Source organism: Phasianus colchicus, chromosome 3, assembly GCF_987193195.1.
Source record: "Phasianus colchicus chromosome 3, bPhaCol1.hap1.1, whole genome shotgun sequence".
NCBI lineage: Eukaryota > Metazoa > Chordata > Aves > Galliformes > Phasianidae > Phasianus > Phasianus colchicus.
Genome location: NC_143438.1, coordinates 75,847,007 through 75,861,245, shown reverse-complemented (window position 1 = coordinate 75,861,245; position 14,239 = coordinate 75,847,007). Strand labels below are relative to the sequence as shown.

The window sequence follows — 14,239 nt, the reverse complement described above, 5'->3', positions numbered from 1 at the left end:
TGATTTTAAGTTGAATCAACCTTTTTGTTTTTATTCATCCTCCTGATCTGTACATTTCCCATTGTTTATCCCTTTGGCTTTGCTGAGAACAAGCCACTGTGCAAGTACAATTGTGTGAACTCCATAAGTAAGTATAAATAAATCTTGCGCTCGTCTATTCATTTCTCTATAAATCCTGAAGAGGGCACAAACAGCCAGACAGAAAAAAAAGGATCTAGCTAACGGACTTAAACCATTTGAGATATTACACAACCTGCAGTCTCATATGCTTTTGTTACATTTGGATATTAGGTTTTGATTTCACAATAGGCTTGTTCCTCTTTCTAGCAAACTCCTTCCTGTTTTGATGATAACTATTTTTCAATCTGTAGATCTAAATCTTTCAAGATAGGAAAATGTAATTTTACAGTTCTGGCTTGATGCTGTATTGCTGTAGTCTTAAAATGCTGGCTGATAGTAGTTCAGATAGTTAGGCAATTGCTGAAACATTGCTGTGAAGTACTGGTATGCTGTTACCACAGTCTGGCAGAGAATTCTGATGTCATTTTGTAAGAGTGAATCTTTTCAAAACATAAAATCTTAAATTCCTGCAAAATCAGCTACCTTTTGCCTTCCACATCATTGCACAATAGCAAGATGATGGGTACTATCTGGGCATTCAGGATATTCCTTTCCTAGGTTGTAAAAGCCTGGTGAAGCAGTTGCAATTTCAAGGTTCTACTTCCAGCCCTCTGCTGCTTTTCTTGAGGCTTTATTTACAGGGATCATAGAGAGACTGGCCTATTTCTGCAGGATTTGCTGGTAATTTCTGCAGAAAATGTATGAACAGTTACCAGATTTGTTGGTGTATTTCAAGGTTTTCAAATACTGGTTTTAGGGGGTCAACATGAAAGCAAGCAGAATTGAAAAGAAACACTTGAAATATACAAATTCATTAGAAACTGCATTAGAAAAGATGGGTTGTGAGCTCTGCAAGGTTAGGCCTATTTCTTAGCTTTCTTATTTAGAACAAATTCTGAAGGGACCAACTGGTTTACTGCAGCTATGTGCTACCAAACATCAGTCACCTTGTGGGCATCAATGCCCTCAGCATCCTAAGTACAAGCCTGTGCACATAGGAATTTTTTTGTGAGAATTGCTGGAAAAACCTGACAGCAAGCCAGTGTCCTCTATAGCTGATAGCTTTGCAATTTGGAAGCAAGCAAGAATACAGAATCTCTAAGGCTTGTGTCAGAAGTGCTCAGCAATGAATCTAAATACTGAGTACCCAATTCAGATGTGGAAAGAGCTGAGCATCTCTTGTAAAGAAGGTGCTAAATCTTGGAAGAGATATTCAGCTCCTGGATGCTAGTAGGGTTTGATAAACTAACTGCAGCCTGTCAGAGCCTTGCAAATAAACTCTGGGTCAGGCCCTCCAGGCAAGATCAGAACAAAATTTAAAAACATCCATAGGTAGAAAAAAATCTCTTATGGGATTTAACTAAGTCCAGTTAAATTATCAAGCTACTTTGTTATAACAACATGCTGTCTGGGAAGCTTTCCTCACCATTGATTTCCCACTTAGCTAGAACAGCCTAAAAGTTGGGTCACTTTTGAACGTAGAGGCAGAGGGTTATGCAGGCAGTAGTCTCTCAACTCATTCTCCTTGTCTCTGGATGGCCCTCTGGCATGCCCAGCATGTGCCAAGGGAGCTGGGCTCAATGCCGAGCCCAGCAGTGACAGCTGCAGTCCTAGATGCACCGCTGCTGGAAGGGATGCCCAGGTAGTAGGGAATGCAGAAGTCCTGACGTAGAGAGGGAGGGAGGAAAAGAAGTTGTTAGTTTTGTAACCTACCAGCTATGGCATAACTAGAGGTTTGTAGCTCCCATTTCCAAGTGTTTCTTAATGCATTTTTCAGGTAACAGTCACTGGCTGCAAATCAGCAAGAAATCACAGTGGCCCAGTCTGCTGGCATTTTTTCCCCCTCTGCCTCTGTGTTTGCTTCTGTATAGATATGTTAATAGATAAATATTTTGTATTTGTTAGATCCAATGTTTGCAGCTTATGTCTGTCCCATTTGTAGTCAAAATCTTCAGCCTCAGAGTTAAGTGGGGACAAGTAACAACATGTAAGGACTCTATGCCAAAATACTGCCTGTAATTTTTCATGCAACGCAAGAGGAAAGGAAAAACAACAATGTTCATTGATGTTTAGAATAAATAATGCTGTGTCTGTCTTATTCTTTTGATGAATTATCATAATATTGAATACTGAGCAAATGGATAATCTCATCTAGACTGAACTAGGCAAAATGAATTAATGTAGCATACAAATATGTATGCATAGGACAAGCATGTTCCAGCACTTTCAATAGCTCCATATTCTTTTGCATGAGTACAAGCCTGCACATACATGTCTGTATGCTATTTCCCTAGAAGCCCAGACTTCTGTCAAAACCTGTGACCTCCAATCTAGGGAGCATGGAGAAAGAATGAATAGGTACAGAGCAGATCAGATTGTTTGCCAATGGAGATTTTGAAGTCCACATCCTTTGAGATACTCAAAGCCTGTCTGGGCACAGCCCTGAGCAACCTGCTGTGGCTGACCCTGTGCATGGAGTAGGGTGATCTCTGGAGATGTTTTCCAACTGGAGTGACTCTGTGGTTCTATGAACTGTAACAAAATAAACCTCTATGAGAGAGCAAGAGGCATGTTTCCCTAGTAACTTGCTGTCTCACCAAATGTCAACTGCTCTCTTTAGTGAACTGAATCTTAGCAATGTCACCAAGAAACAAAAGATTATTTCTCATTTTTTCCTCATATAAGCTTGTCATTTTCTCTCCAGAAATTATGCCTTGGTCTTCCTTAGTCATTGAATAGATTCATTTCTATTCTCCTCTCTATCCTTTCCTGCAAGCTTAATTTCTCATCATTGTTTCCCTTCTGCCCATCATACAATTTGACAGTTTCTACCTGGAGTGATTGATAAGAGCAGACTGATGGTATTGTTGACAAATTAGTTGCCTTCTGTAATCAGAAAAGTCACTTTGTTGTCATTCTCTACCCATCTTAAAATGGTGCATCTTAGGAGATCAGAATGCATAAAATAAAGATCCCGTCCCTTAGATATGCCACTGTGACAAAGAGCTCCTAATCATTTACTTCCTATCCCTTCTAGCAACCATATTTTATCCGCAGATCCTCTCACTTCCTACAACTACTCACAGACTGCTTATTTAGGCATATTTGTAAGCAGCTTGGGATGCAGTTTGGATGTGCAGTTACAACAACTACTTAATACAAAACATTCTCAGCTTTTTAATCCACATAGATCTCTCCTTTTTCTGCTGTTTACTTCTTTCCTTTTCTTTGTAGTAAAAGTGTGTCTTTGACAAAGTCCAGTTTACTTATCTTTATAAATGAACAGTGCCTCAGGACAGCACAGGAAGATGAACCAGAAATGCATTTTTGACTGGATTTTAGGAAAGGAAGTTAACGATATGGCAGTGTGAAGGTAGCTGAAGTAGTGTGAAGGAGCAAATTGCAGAGGCTGATATTAGCCTCAGCAAACTGGCCTCAGCTCTGAAAAGTTTAAAGCCATTTCATTGTAAGCACTGAGAGAAGTTGCCTACGTCTCAAATACTTCCTTTAATGTAAGTTGGTTTTATAGGAGTTGTCAGCAAAGCAGTTTTCAGAAATGGACTCAGATCATTTTAGCTGCCTTTATTACTATGTTTTCACTTAAGTAATTATAAAATCTGTGTCCCTCCACTCTGATGAGGTGTTCAACAGCTGTTCTTGCCTAAGGGCTGTTGGCTACAGAATCCTTTTGTATTCCTGTGCCTGGAGTATTTAAAGAAAATTATGTGAGGTCTGCATCCAGTTTCCACTGAAAGTAATTATGTTCTTCAGTTTCTTATTCCCCCTCTTGAAAACTACACAGATAAAATCCTTTCATCAGTCAAAGTTTAGGTCCTAGAACTCACTCTCTAATGGATCCATCTTCACTGAGCCAATGTAGCTTCATTTCCTATGTATTATGAGGTGTAGAAGATTACCCTAATGTCATGTTTGCTTCCCTTCACGTGGATGCCCTTCTTGCTTGGCTGTAACTCACTGTTCACTATTTCAGGTGCTGATGGGGGCTAAGACATGTTTGAGATGCTCCTGGATTGTGTCTGACTTGCCATCTAGTAACTCTAACTTTTTACAAAGCTTCAGATCTTATGAAGTGCATAGCTTTTGGGTTGACTGCCTGTACTCTCTTCAATATTGCACTACAGCTTTACAACCTTTCACACTGGAGCATTAGTCTTACCTGATGCTCTTTTCTAAGTTTCAAACTTCTGTTTCTGGTTGATTTAGATATTATATTCTAAGAATGGCTGTAAAGCCCTTCCTCACATAGAACATAAATAAATACAAGGTTACTACATGCTGAATTGCCTTGCAAAGTCTGCAAATTGCTCTTTGGCTATAGAATTGCTTTTTGACTATAAATTGGTTGGATAGATGCACTGGATTGAAAATAAAGGACAATCTCAGAAGTAAGTCTTTGTCTTTGGTTCTTGAGGAATATCATTTTTTTAATTGATTGCCTGAAATCTGTTTTCAAGGCAGATGTATCAAAACCAGCTCAAGTAAATTACATAAAAACACTGATACAAGTAGGAAAAAAACAGAGCCTGATGTCTTTGCAATATCCTCTTCATAAAGAATGTTATTTAAAATCCTGAAGTAATCATTCTGATCTCTGTCTCCATTTGAGGAAAGGTTATTTGCAAAAAGAACGTCTGTAATTTATAGCAAGAACTAGAGAATTTTATGAAATTGATTAAAAAATTGCCGTTCAAATTTTTGAAGTTTAGACTCAGAATCTGCTTTCTCACTTTGAATGACATCTTGTGTCAGACATCACTTGGGATGTTGGAGGTAACCATTACATTCTACTTCACTATGATGTCAATCCACTTTCTCAGATTATTATTTCAGATGTTCTTGCCATTAATTGAGGAACAATAGCATTCGCTTTCAGAGCAAATAACTGGAATTTCACCAAGCTTTCTAGCAAGCTGCTAGATGAGATGGTTGATACAGCATTGAAGTGTGTTGCATAAGGTGTTTGAGATGTGAGCTCCAGATCCAAGCATACTGTCTTTGTTTTAATTCATTGCTGACTTCCTACCTGAAACTTTCACTTCCATTAAAAACCTAAACGTAGGTGAATTTTGGTGAACTCCATAAGGGAGACTGCACTTAACCTTCAGAAAGGGTAGCATGATCAAAGTCTTGTTTCAAGAGAAGAGTTGTAAATTAATTCTATACAAGTTTGTTGTTGAGAGAAGCTCTGGGAAATCTATTTTCTCATATTGCAAGTTTTGCATGTATGAATGGATGTTTCTTTCAAATGCACTAACTTTTCTATTAGTTTTCTATGTTTTTATGAAGGACATATTTGCCTTTGAGGCATGTTTACCTCCAGTGGTTCTGCTCTAGAAAGTTTAAACAAGCTTGTTTGCTGAACTGAAGGATCTTGCTTATTTTTCTGATCATTTGCTCGAAGTGCTTTTTCCATTTTTCTTCTTATGTCCCAGCTCTTGCCTTCAAATAGATCTGAGGTATGCCCGGAGAATGCTAATTATATTATCGTAGTTCTTACTTACTGGTCCATCAATTGGACCCATATGTGTAATGGAATAAGCCAGAGGAAGATGTTAACCAGTTCTTTGCAGGGCTGTTATGACACCCACTGATAAACTTGTTCAACAAGTATTCATAGGATTGGTGAATACAAGGGGCATCTGACTTCATGTCTGAGATAGTAATAGTACTACGTGTTCACAACAGGTTTTTTTACTACGTACACACTCATTATGGAAAATTCTGAATGATCAACAAAAAACATCCCTCCTTTCAGAAATTACAGATAGCAACTAAAATATAAATTTTCTAAATTAAAAAAAAAAAAAAAGAATCTTAAGATTGGAAACAGATATTAAATTTCAAAATCTTGTGATCCATTTTAGACACAGTAGATAATAAGTAGCTTAGTAGATAAAATAGATAGTAAAGTATATACAGCCTGCACTTCCAAATACAGTGTCATCTCAAGCACTGAGTCTGACTTTCATGTAGCCAGTTAGGGTTAAAGTAATTTGCTAGAAAAATTCTGAAGATATAGAATGCAGTCTATGTATTAACAAAGTAATAATACTGTAGCTCAGATTGATATAGTTGAGATCTAGTGTTATATTTGCTTAGTGCCTTGGGAAAAAAGGTATGTAGGAGTGTGATTATTATTTGACAGCATAGAGATATTTAGGCTGTGTGTCACTGTATCAAACCAATTCACATTAGGAGTTACCAAAATTCATTACCATCTACTGAATTTCCAGTTAAATAGTCTTTGCCTTATTTGTGAGTCTTAGTCTTTGAAACACTGCAGCCATACCTTCCAAACTTTAAATTGCAAGTCATTCCAGCTAAGAGGTCAGAGCTTTTTCGGACCTTATTGTGCATAGATCTTTCCTTGATAAGGCAGAATTCAATCATGTTATCCAAATAAAATATTACAACCTGTTGGTTATCCTTTTTTTTTTTTTTTTTTTTTTTTTGGCTAATCTCTTTCCAGTGGAAAATTTTGCGTTTCAGAGCTGCAAAGTTCTGTCCTTTTGACTCCCTCTTTATTCTTTTGAAATGCAATTACTGTTCAATGAAATGTTAATGCTCCATTCTATTTTTACAGCTATTCCATGATGTACTCTCCAATGTCATAGCTTAATAATGCTGCTAAATCTTCCTCTATCAATTCCTTATAATTTTATAATGCAAGGGTCATAGTAATTTTTGTGGTTGTTTTGTTTTGTAAACCCAGGACAATATCTGCAAAGACACATCACCAGGCCAACAACTTCAATGTGTTTGAAGGAATGGTCTGTCATGGAGTCCCTGTTGCAACAATTTCAAGAGGCAAAGTGGTTTATCATGATGGAGTTTTCAATGTCACAGCAGGACAAGGCAAATACGTCTCTCGTCCACCATTTCCTCCATATGTCTATGAACGAGTCAAGCAGCGGGAGGAGGTTAATTAAAATAATAAATCTCTGTAATGCTTTCTAGAACATGAGGATAACAAGCTCTTGGGAACAGAGGTTTGGGATTCAATGACAATTTCGCTTACTAATCAAAATCCACCGAGGTGGGAGGAAATTAAACTAAGGAATCAATTTTTATTGTTCTTCATATTACAGATAAATATCATAGATTAGTTCCTGTTCTCAGGATAGTCTATATAGCTTGTAGACAATGTCTAGGTTCTTTTTAAAATAAGTCCCACCTGCAATAAAATTGGCCAAAATATTTTGCAAATAGGTGGTCTGACTACTTGTGAGATTTCACCACTATTTTCACTGAAAATCACAAAGACTCAGCATTTTATTTAGGAATAAAAACTATCTTGGAGGAAGAGATCGGATGTTTAGAGTTAAGCCCTATAGAATATTGAACACTTAGCTCTGTTCCAGCAGGAGTATGCTAAAAGCTGAACATGTGCAAAACACACTGCTGGACCAAGCTTATTGTTCAAGCTCTTCTTCTGTCTTTTTTAAAAGAAAAAAAAAATTCAAAATAAATGCAGATTGAATTTGCAGTGTCTATTTGCCATGCAAGCATTCATGAAGAGTGTTTTTGAGGCCTTAATGTTGCTTATCATGGGTAGGATTTTCAAAAGCACCCAGACTAAGTAAGATTGAAAATCACAACCTGAATCATTAGAATTCACTGCAGGGTCTAAAAGTTAAATTAGACAAACATCAATGTCAGATCTGACTCTTAGAAATGCTTCCAAGATGATTCCATACATTGCATCCCACTGTTGTATTGCTGGACTGTGAAAGGCGCGTGAAAATCATTGAGGTTTTCCTTTGAACATTACACTCTCCCAGGAGCTGGTGGTCTGTCTGCTAGCTAATAGGTGTAATACACTTCAGGGGATAGGCACAGCAGCCCTTTCATGACCACACAGTTTTTCTCTGGAAACTAAAAATGGTAAATAAGTGAAGCATGTTTGGGTTTTCTGAGCAACCTTTGGATATGTATCATACACAAATTTCTGTGTGCCTCTGAGTCTGTTTAATCCACTGGGCACTGAAGATGTTTGATGTTTTGTTAATGAGAGCTGCTTATGATTATTGCACTTTCTTTGTTGTGCAGTGTTAGTTCCTTTAGCTTTCAGTGCAATATAAATGCCATATTATGGTAATAGAAGCTAGCCACTGAAACCAGATTTGTACTGGCATTACACTAAAAAAGACTTAGGGCATTTCTTTTCAAGTAATAGAACTAAATGATAATTAAGTTCTTCCTCCAGCATAACTGACTATTAGTGAATCCAGATCCTGGCATTGCTAGTAAAGCTTTATATCCCATGTGAAAGGAAGATCCGTATCAAAACTAAATAAAAATTTATGAGAAATTTGGCAATCACACAATTCTAAGACTTCAGTGAATTTTGTGGTTTCTATTTCCCATCAAAGCTTGGGAGAATTTTTCCTTAACAATAGCAGTGCTTTAGTTAAGAAAATTACTTCAGAAGTGATTTTTCTACCAGCTCAACATTCTGTGTAGTCAGCACCTGAGGGTGTATGGTAGAAAGCCACACAGGGCAGGAGTGGCTTTGTTTCCTTGATGTTCGCTTTGCTCTTATATGTATTAAGAGCATCACTGGGAAATGTGAACATAGTAATGAGGAACAAGTTTACACTGTGAATGGGCAATGAGTCAGCTCTTCTGGAGAGCTGTACGTCTTCTCTTCTGAGACATCCTGAAGTAGATGAAAAAATATTAAATGTATATACAGAAACAACCAAATACTGCAGATAGCTGATTTATGATCATGTTTTAGCGTGTCTTGATTATTTATATGCCACAATCTTTGGGATTTTTCCATTCTGAGATCTGTTTAGATTAAGAAAGAGAGAAGCATAAATAAATTGAGGAGGAACATGGTCAGTTTCTTGTTAGAAAAATGGTTTTAGAGATACTTTGTTAGAGTCCTGAACAGACTGAAATACCTCCTGATGAAAGCTGAGAACTGAACAGTTTAATTTCAGAGTAAGGCACCTTTTTAAGAGAGAAGTTTGATGAAATCGTTGTGTAACATGACATACAAAGCTGGGCTATCTCAGGATTGCTATTCTCATTATGTAGAGTTAGCAATTGCAAGGAGAAGAAAAATAATATTTTAAAGTTTGAAATGTTTTATTGCAGGTCTGTCAGCCAATTCCTGTTAAGAGAGAACCATATGCAGGCATGGTCTCAGCAACACCTGTCACACCAACATAATAGCTGCATTCCTCAGATTTGCTTCCTGCAGGTAACTATCTATCTTCATTAGTGAAAACTGTTTTACTTAATTCTTCCCTGCAATTTCAAGAAAAATAAAGTTGGCCTTCTGGCATGAGACAGGCTTGTCTGAAATGAGCCCTCTTGAAAGGGAAGCTGTTGTGGTATCTTTGAATTTGATGAAAATGAGTGGCAACTCATTTATGTAGGTCCTTTCTGATTGGAGCATAATTTTAAAACTTCTTATGAGAGAAGAGAATGGAGTTTGATCATTAAACTGAGGTATGAATGTTAAGTCTCATAGAAAAGCTGAGCTCAGGAAGGACATCCCTTTTCAAGCACCAGAAGTACAAAGTGTAAATGTTAGGCTTGCAATTTTACAGGAAACGCAGGAGCAGCTTGATGTGAAAAATCAAATTTTCTAATGTTCCTTTCATACACACAATAAATGTCCATTAGTTGAGCTGTTTGAATGAAGCTGAGAAGTCTATAATGAAATGACAATATCTGTCTTTGTGCAGTAGAAGTGCTGCAGTCAAAGGCAGCTGTGGTCTGATGGATGGCTGAGCTGCTATTAAGCTCAGTGCTGCTAACGGGATATGTAGTAATGCCCAGTATTGCCCTCTCCCTCTTCACCAGTGTCTACAGTACACAGCTTGGTTACTGACATTCCTTGAACTATGTAAGCTCTGGTGCTTGGTATATCTTTTTGTGAGTTGATTTTCTTGCTAAGCCAATAGAAAACAATTAGCTTCATTTTTCTGGACTAGTTTTCAGATGACTTAGTGAGTTGAACTGTCTCTTAGAAGAACATAGCAAGGATCAGCTCTATGCAGCATATGGATGGGATAAAGCACCTAGCAAGAAAGGCTGGGCAACAGCATCTCAGTCTTCAACCATTTACAAGTTGCAGAAATGCTTCAGAACATAATAAAATAACTTCAGACATCACAACTGGAACATGATGATACCATACACCAAGTACAGTTGAAATGTTTGTCTGCCACAGTAGGGAGTTGCTTAATAGGGGTCAGGAGTATAGTGAGTGGCAGAGTGGACAAAATCCAGGCTGAGTTTTTGGGTACATATAAGTACCAACACTGAGATAGCTACCACGAGCAATGATTTGCCAGTAGATGGATGTAAAGCCTCAGTTCTCACATCACATAAAATGTGTTTATTCTTGGTGCTAATTAATATAAGGGCAGGAACAAACCCACAGTGGTGGGAGGGCTAAATTAGTTTTTCCACATTTTATTGTATTATTATTTTAAACTTCCCTCAGAGGGAAGTTTGTATAGAGGATCAGGAGAGGCAAGAGAGTGCAGCATGCTATTTGTTTTCCTATGTCATAAGGGAGAAAGCTTTTGTAATAGAGATGAGTAAAGGCTAAAGCTGCAATAGAGTGAGGGAGTAATAATCATTTTTTTCTAGCTCCTAGCACTCATTCTCCATTATTGCCTTTCTGAGTGACAAATTACAAAGCAGAGATTTTCTTTTGAAAGATTACATCATATTGTCTTTTTCTTCTCTGTAGATAAAAGCAGATGAAAATGACCCTGATGTGTCCACTGAAGAAGTGCACATTCAGTTCAAAACCAGCTTCTCAAGCCAATGTGAAACAACAGTATCCAATAAACATTACACTGCGCTTCCTGCATGAAAGTTGTCTTGCAATCTCTCTTTAAAAGAAACTTTATTAGTAGAGCTTGAAAACACTTTTTAGAAAATGACATAATATTAAAATATTAATTGCAAATATAATATGGCAGTAGGTCTGTAGATTCATAAATGTGGGTAAATCTGGGGGCAGTATTTCCTAATATTTATCTTTAAAGGGAGTCTGTTAACCTATAAAGTAAAAGCAATGAACACTAGCCTTTAAACACATGGCCTACATTGTCCAGTCACAGCACGTGAACCCTAATTCTCTAATTAATGTATTAGAAAGATCTCTGTATTTAGGGACACAAGGAGTTCTAATACCAGATACTGGAACTGATTCTTCTCTTTTCCTCTTCTTTTTTCCTGAAAGGGATCAGGTACAGAAAAGAACTGACTCAGGGGAACTATCACTATTTTAGAGCTGCTGCTACATCTCCCTGCTCCTGTGTTTAATGTGGATTTCAATCCTGCCAGTTACACAGCCAAGAGTTTATTGGCATGGTCAAGTATTTCCTATTATAACCTACAGAAATCTATGCTAAATGTGCTGCTGAACTCATCTACTGTACTGATTCTGGCTTTATAGAGGGACACAGACCTTCTAACTTAAGAGGTTATGAATCAAGGTTATTAGGACCAGAACTTTTGAATTTTTTTTTACAGAAAATGTGAAGTTTCCCTCAATATAAATGATACAAATTGTGGGTTTTCTGTTCATTTGTTTTCTAGGATAGGATTCTTGAATTTAAAAATATATATTCTCACTTTTTAAATATATTTGATTTCCCCTCTGAGAAGTAACTGTATTCTAAGAAGCATGAACCTGTTTCCCCATCTAGGCATGTTTTGCTTCAGAAACCTAGAATTAGGCTTAAATTTAAAATTTTTACGTGCACTAGCCCTCTTTTTAAGTAGCAGAAATATTTAAGAGAGAAATGAGGCCAACAGAGCACCACCTGTATGGAGATTTTTGTGTCCTGTATTTAGAAGCACTATAACCTGTTCTGTGCAAGCTGTAAGCCAAACAAGCACACGGGGACATTCATCTTTGTAAGACAGACACAGAAAGCATATGATAATTATTGTTCTTTTAAATTTGACAGTGGAAGACAGTCTTATATTTCCTGCTACATTCATAGGTATATGATGATGTATGAGCTTGTAGCAGAAACAAACTCTAATATATTGGTAGTTCTTCTGTCTCTAAATAGCAAAGGAGACTCTTCTTTGTAAGGTGATAGAGGTTAATTGTGTGTGTTTAGGAATAGCTAGCACAGGCTCCCAGCTCTCAGGCTCTCTTTGACAGAATGGCAGAACCAGGTATCCAGTACTATCACAATCACTGTTACAAGGTAGTAGAATTCACCATTCTGTGTAGACTTCTAGATCTGTAGATGTGTAGATCTGTATCTGAGTTTATGTCTAGTCTCTTTGTAAACAATAAAGAGAATGAGGTCCTTCACTATTCATTTCCACAGCAGGATCTTAAACCGGTTAGATAAACTTGTCCAGATCTGTTCTCCCTTGGGATGAGATGGATAGTTTTCTTGCAGTGCCATCCCACTTATTACAGGCATACAGTATGTCTGATTTGGGTGCAGACGTCTACCTTGCAGCTACCTCCCAGCTACCCAGCCCATCTTTCCCTTTCAGAACTTGAACTTTCTGCTGAGATGGATGCCTGTCTGATGTTTTGTCTCACCAGGAGTAAGAGTACATGGCCATTCTTTTAAATTAATCTTTTGCTACCTTGGAAGAAGATCAGAAATTTGAGAAGAATAGGGGAAAAAAGCAGGGACTAAAGAAGATGTATTTATACTTTTAATGATAATTTGAATTTGCATGGAGCCTTTAATATGAGTGTTTAACAATTATTAGAGCCTTGCAATCACATGATATACCTGGGAGACTAATAAATATAATGACTGTACACTCATGAGATCTATAAATTCTCAAAGCTCTTAAGTATTTGAGTATGTGTAGCTGACTGATGTTTAACATCCAGCATTGGCTTATATGTGTTGCTCAAGGCCACAGTGACTCAATTATTACAGAAATGAAACCCAGGAGAAAAAAGCTACCAGCCCTTTGGGTACTGTGGAGGTAGGTGTCCAGGTCTTTCAAATGTCTTTTTCCTCTTGGGACCCTTACTAAGATCAGAGTGGTATAAAACACAACCCAAAGGAACTAAGTTAGTCATTTTTCTAACACCAGATGCTTTCACAGCAAGATAACAGCAAGTAGTTTTATGAATTATATAAACACCCATCACGTAAACTGAGCTTTTTAAGCCATGAAAGTATATTAACCATGGAAAAATGTATCTTTTTCTGTTTCCTACACATTTTTGTTAGATTAGAAATGAGGGAACTTCTCCCGGTACCATTGGCAAATAGTTCTTCATCCCTATGATGGTGTTTTCTGATCTCTGTCATGGCTTATACTCCTTATGGGGGAATCCTTAGGATTTTGTTCTTAACAAATGCATACTATCCAATTGCAATGACATTTAAATATTGTGCAGATGTGAAAAAAATTACCTGCATACTGTGAATTGGAATTTTCACTAAAGCTGAGTTGAGACTGTCATGGTCCAAATCCCTACATTTTTATTTTTCTTTTCCTACTTACGATGGGTGCACTGTAATGGTGGGATCTTCCCTGGGATATAATTTTGGAACTGCCCAGGTCCTTGTTCCAGAACACCAGTAATGACTGATAGCAGAACCAAATATGGTAGAACTGCTAATATTTAATTTAGGAAGAAAAGTGATTTTAAAACACATTTACTTCAGCACAGTTCCCCAGTTGGAGCACTGGAAGGAGCGCTGAATGGTCTCCCAGTCCTGCCTCGGTCTCCAGACCTTACAAGACTTCTGAGTTTGTCCTACAGCCTCCCATCTACAGCCTGCAATTTATATTTGCACAGAGTTGTTGCTGGGCCTGTGCTATAACTGCTTTTCTAAGTCAACAGCTGCACCACAGTGCCTTGGAAGGCTGGATTAGAGATGAGTTCTGCAGCCCACACAGTTTCCTTGGGCCTTTCCCAGGGAAGTAAAACAATTGCTTTCCTGCAGATGTTTGAATCCTGCCTTATTCAGGCACATTCTCCAGCCTCTACTGAGAAAAACATTGGATTTCATTGATTCCTCTTTCTGTCCTTTGGCCACTTGGGCAAAATGGACTATATCTTGATTGCTTTGAGTGCTAGCATTGCTGCTTAAACCTTTTTTTATTTTCATTTTTTTCTGAA

At 37.6% G+C, this 14,239-nt stretch overlaps 1 protein-coding gene across 1 annotated transcript in view; it reads left to right on the top strand.

Annotated features, from left to right (window-relative positions):
- DPYS (dihydropyrimidinase) overlaps positions 1–10,986 on the top strand; it is a 32,095-nt gene extending 21,109 nt beyond the window's left edge. Inside the window, exons 9-11 of the mRNA XM_031591120.2 lie at positions 6,854–7,061; positions 9,247–9,352; positions 10,859–10,986. Of these exons, the coding sequence (XP_031446980.2) occupies positions 6,854–7,061; positions 9,247–9,321 (283 nt within the window). The 3' untranslated portion in view covers positions 9,322–9,352; positions 10,859–10,986. The remainder of the gene's footprint in view (positions 1–6,853; positions 7,062–9,246; positions 9,353–10,858) is intronic.
- The last annotated feature ends 3,253 nt before the right edge of the window (positions 10,987–14,239 follow it).